The sequence below is a fragment of the Babylonia areolata genome, chromosome 3, assembly GCF_041734735.1.
Source record: "Babylonia areolata isolate BAREFJ2019XMU chromosome 3, ASM4173473v1, whole genome shotgun sequence".
NCBI classification, from domain to species: domain Eukaryota; kingdom Metazoa; phylum Mollusca; class Gastropoda; order Neogastropoda; family Buccinidae; genus Babylonia; species Babylonia areolata.
Genome location: NC_134878.1, coordinates 65,024,141 through 65,029,140, shown reverse-complemented (window position 1 = coordinate 65,029,140; position 5,000 = coordinate 65,024,141). Strand labels below are relative to the sequence as shown.

Sequence of the window (5,000 nt, the reverse complement as noted above, 5' to 3'; positions counted from 1 at the left end):
CACACACACACACACACACACCACACACACCAGCGAGGGTCCACGGACACGATTCCTATATATCTAAAGTTTTTTTTAATCCCCCTTCTACTAAAGCTTGAGTCGTGGCCTGGGTGCCAGTCTTTCATTGAGATGAGAAACCGAGTTCCCGTGTGCAGCATGTTCTTGGCGCATGTAAAGGAACCCACGGCAACAAAAATGGGTGTTCGTGGTAAAATGATGTCGAAAGATCCATTTTGCATATAGTCAAAAAAGAAATATATAGAACTATATATATATATATAGAATGCGTTCTGTTTCAAGCACGTCAAAATAATGTGTTCTGTTATAAAAACACAAAAACACACAGCCAAACACACACGCGCACGCAAGGCGCGCGAGGTCGAAAGCGCTCATGCACACATGCACTAATACACCGATAAACGAAGTACACGATAGAACATTTCAAAATTTTCACAAACACGAGTTGAAACCGAGTTGTTTTTGTTGTTGTTTTGTTGTTGTTGTTGCTGCTGCTGCTGCTGCTGCTGTTATTGTTGGTGGTTTTGTTAGTTTTTTGTTGTTTTGTTGTTGCTGCTGCTGCTGCTGCTGCTGTTATTGTTGGTGGTTTTGTTAGTTTTTTGTTGTTTGCTTGTTTGTTGGTGTGGTTTTTGTTTTTTTGTTTTTTGTTTGTTGTTTTTTGTTTGTTGTTTTTTGTTGTTGGTTGTCGGTTTTGTTTGGGTTTTTTTGTTGGGTTTTTTTTTGGGGGGTGTTGTTGTTTGTTGGGGGGTGTTGGTGTTTGTTGGGGGACGAACAATGAGGACAGGGGGGACAGAGACAGCAGGAAGAAAAGACAAACAACGAACCGAACAGAGACAGGGACAGACAGACAGGACACAAAGTAGAAACAAACAGACCCCCCACCCACCCACACCCCCGTCACACACACACACACACACACACACACACACTACCCCCACACTAAAAAAAAAAAAAACCGACAAAAAACAAGTCGAGGAATCCACCAACCACTCACCTCGTCCAAGTCACTCCGCACGTCGTCGTCATCATCGTCGTCGCGCACGTAGCCCACCACCGGCCTCCCCACCCCCTCCCCCACCATCCTCACCAGGCGGACCGCCTCCTCTCCACCTACCGCCACCAGCACCTCTCCCCCTCCTCCAGCACCTCTTCCATCACCCTCACCCTCCTCCACCTCCTCAGCCAACGTCCGCAGAGCCTCCAGGCCCTGCTCCTCTACCGGGACTCGAACCACAGACACGCGGAGAGACACGGGAGGGAGGGAGGGGAGACCAGAGTCGGAGGCGCGGACAGAGGCAGCTTCGGCGATCATGAGATCAGAGTAGTTCAGGCACTCCTGGTAGGTGGCCGTATCGCAGAACAAAGTCACGCGCACATGCTCCTCCGAAGATGACGTCACTGGGGATGACGTCAATGTTAACATCATCATCATCATCAGCCACGCGTTCACCAGCAGCCACAGAAGAGACTTGGTCAAACACAGTATGGACGGAATGAAGGAGCAGCAAGTGGAGGAGTGTGGGTGAGTGGGAGGAGAGCACTGATGGCACCAGAAACTGAAGCCTGGGTGATCAAAGTGGTGAGGCACTTGTACGGACGTCATGACGGGGGGAAACTTTACGTCACTGAAAGGGGATGACGATTTTGTCGATGCTGGTTTGTATCTGTGTGTGTGCGTGTGTGTGCTACCTGATATTGTGCGAGGACCAATTCAATTCTTTATTTCTTTGTTTTGTTGTTGCTTGTTTTGCTTTGTTTTTATTCACGATTCAGGTACTTTTTGTTCTAAAATTAATGATCAGACTCGTTTGAAGAGAATCATGATTCGGTGAGAATTTGTGTGTTTTTTCCCTCAGATGGTCAGACTTGATTAAAGAAACTTTTTCCCTGTATGGTCAGACTTGATTAAAGAAACTTTTTCCCTGTATGGTCAGACTTGGTTTAGTGAGAATCACCAGTCAGTCATGGTTCCCTCCCAACCCCAACCCAGCCCCTAGAATGATCAGACTTGGTTGAAGAGAATCACGATTCGGTGACCGTTTTGGTTTCCCTATTAATGACCAGATTTGGTTCACGAGAATAACGAATCAGGGGTGGTTTTCCACCAAAATGAGAACACTTAGTTGAAGAGAATCACGATTCAGTCATGCATCCCCCCCCCCCCCCTGTATACTCCGAATATGGAAGTCTGCAAAACGCTTATCAATGCCTTGCTGTGAAAAATACGTTTTTAACAGTTTTGTAACCTTAAATGTTTTAGTTTCATATCGTTTGGAGACCAGATAGTAGGTATATACAATATGCTGGACAACTAGTTCCTAACAGCGATGTTTAGAGGTATACTGTAGTATGTTTTGGCCAGTCGCCACCTTTGTCCATTATATCATATATAGTTGCCTGAGTGCAGACAGGGCGAAGCCATGATTCAGTGAGTTGTCACAGACCAGTCACTTTCCCCGCCTCTCCAGTCAACGAACGGCAAGAGGGACTCTATTCGTCGCAGCTGCAGTTTCTGCACACGTTTGACGGCTGTCGATTATCCTCTTCACGATGTATCCTGGGTCATCCTTTCCGTCCTGCAATCAAATAAAGAGTGCCGTGGTTATAACAGCGCAATGAAAAAACCACAACGCACAATAAAAAGCATGATGTACGCGTCTTGGAATTCGTGTTGTTGCGTGACTGGACATTTTAAACAAAATTCCTCCTTAAGGCCTTCTTGTTGTTGTTCTTTTATTAATCACTTACGAACATGGTCACGTTCACACACACACACACACACATACACACACACATATATATATATATATATATATATGGTGAATGTGTGTCTGTGTGTCTATGCCCATGTATGTACGCTCGCACGCGTGTATGTTTGTGTGTGTCCAACTGTGGGTGTGGGGAGGGGATACGGGGGTTGCCTGCAAGCGCGTGCATGCGCTCTTGTGCACGGTTTGAAGACGTTCAGAACATTATCCTTTATTACAAAACTTACTTTCCACACACACGTAACGGTTTTATTGTGGATCGAAAGCACATCAAATTTTCATTGTATTCGTTAAGTGTCTGTGGCGCTTCCTGTTCACTGAGTGGTGTTGGGGGTGGGGGTGAAATACAGACTTCACAAAAACTTAAGGACCAACTTCACAAAAACTTAAGGACAGACTTCACAAAAACTTAAGGACCACTTCATTAAAGCAGAATCTTTTTTCATAAAATGTATAAGATAATAATAATAATAATTATCATTGTTATTATCATTATTAAATAACGAGAGATTATTCAGATGATACAGGCTGCAAACAGTCTACCACTAGCCTCTCATTGAATGCACAAACGGTTGTATCAGACAGACACCCACCATGAAAAGCTTGAAAAATGCGTTTTGAAAATCGATGTATCGGGCAAAAACTGACACTTACCTAGCGATTGTTCACAAACGATAGCTGTGTTCTGATTGTAAAAAATAATTTTAAAAAAGGAAAGAAAATGCATGTGTAAGAAAGCAGCTCTGGTGACGAGTGGCGTTATATTCACTGCATACAACCCTGTTTCCCGGAAATTCAGCGCCATCACCAGGCCCTCAAAAAGAGCTGTGCCAGTTACCAATTTGTCCTTATCTGTTGTGTGTGTGTGTGTGTGTTTGTGTGTGTGTGTGTGTGTGTGTGTGTGAACCGTGTACCTTCAGTCTGAATCTGCACGATTCTGTTATCGACCGTTTTCATCGCACTGTTTCTATAACAGCAACATCAGTCTGAATCTGCACGACAGGAAAAAGTGGAGTTCAACGACCTATCGGCCTAACGCCCTGAAGGTCACGTTGTTCTGGACAAAATAATGTCCGCAGCTGTCTTGTCGGTGGCAGACAGACAAAAGAAATCTGCACGATTCTGTTGTCCGTTTTTTATCGCACTGTCTCTCTATAACAGCAGCTTCAGTCTGAAACTGCACGGTTCTGTTGTCCATTTTCATCCCCCTGTTTCTATTAACAGTAACTTCAGTCTGAATCTGCACGGTTCTGTTGTCCATTTTCATCACCCTGATTCTATTAACAGTAACTTCAATCTGAATCTGCACGCTTCTGTTGTCCATTTTCACCACCCTGTTTCTATTAACAGTAACTTCAATCTGAATCTGCACGGTTCTGTTATCCGTTTACAACGCACTGTCTCTCTATAACAGTAACTTCAGTCTGAATCTGCTCGGTTCTGTTATCGGCCGTTTTCATCGCTGTTACTAAGTGGGTGAGGAGACAGACAAGATAAGGGAAGGAATGCTCAGAGTTCAGTCTTCACTCTCTCAGTAAACAGAGACAGACAAGGAATTTCCCCCCAGACAAAAAAATGTTTTTCCATTCACTCTCTTCACCTCCAAAGAAATTTCAAAAAACCAGGAACAAATGTCTTGACTGTCAAGTCAATTCTCTCTTGCACAACTTGATCCAATCCAGGATCGCCTCGGTCCTAGGCCGGCCAGTCAGTCTACTCACAGTAGTGTCAAGTCAATGTCCACCCCACTCACTCGTGGGAAACTCGGGCACCTTCTCCAGCTCTACAAGGTCCCTCCACTCCATGGCCGGTCAACAAGGAGCCCTGACAACACTTTTTCCAGTTTGTAGCTCTCCGCACACTTCTCCTCGGTGAACATTCCAGTTCTACAAGGTCCCTCCACTCCATGGCCGGTCAACATGGAGCCCTGACAACACTTTTTCCAGTTTGTAGCTCTCGGCACACTTCTCCTCGGTGAACATTCCAGTTCCACAAGGTCCCTCCACTCCGTGGCCGGTCAACATGGAGCCCTGACAACACTTTTTCCAGTTTGTAGCTCTCGGCACACTTCTCCTCGTTGAACATTCCACTTCCACAAGGTCCCTCCACTGCGTGGCCGGTCAACATGGAGCCCTGACAACACTTTTTCCAGTTTGTAGCTCTCGGCACTCCATTTAAATTATTCCTTCCGACACACTGAACGAGCATCCA

The 5,000-nt window shown here is 45.3% G+C and overlaps 1 protein-coding gene across 1 annotated transcript in view; it reads right to left on the bottom strand.

The window, feature by feature from the left end:
* LOC143280408 (uncharacterized) overlaps positions 1-1,624 on the bottom strand; it is a 126,943-nt gene extending 125,319 nt beyond the window's left edge. The window contains exon 1 of the mRNA XM_076585042.1: positions 1,016-1,624. Within this exon, the coding sequence (XP_076441157.1) occupies positions 1,016-1,624 (609 nt within the window). The remainder of the gene's footprint in view (positions 1-1,015) is intronic.
* Positions 1,625-5,000: the final 3,376 nt, after the last annotated feature.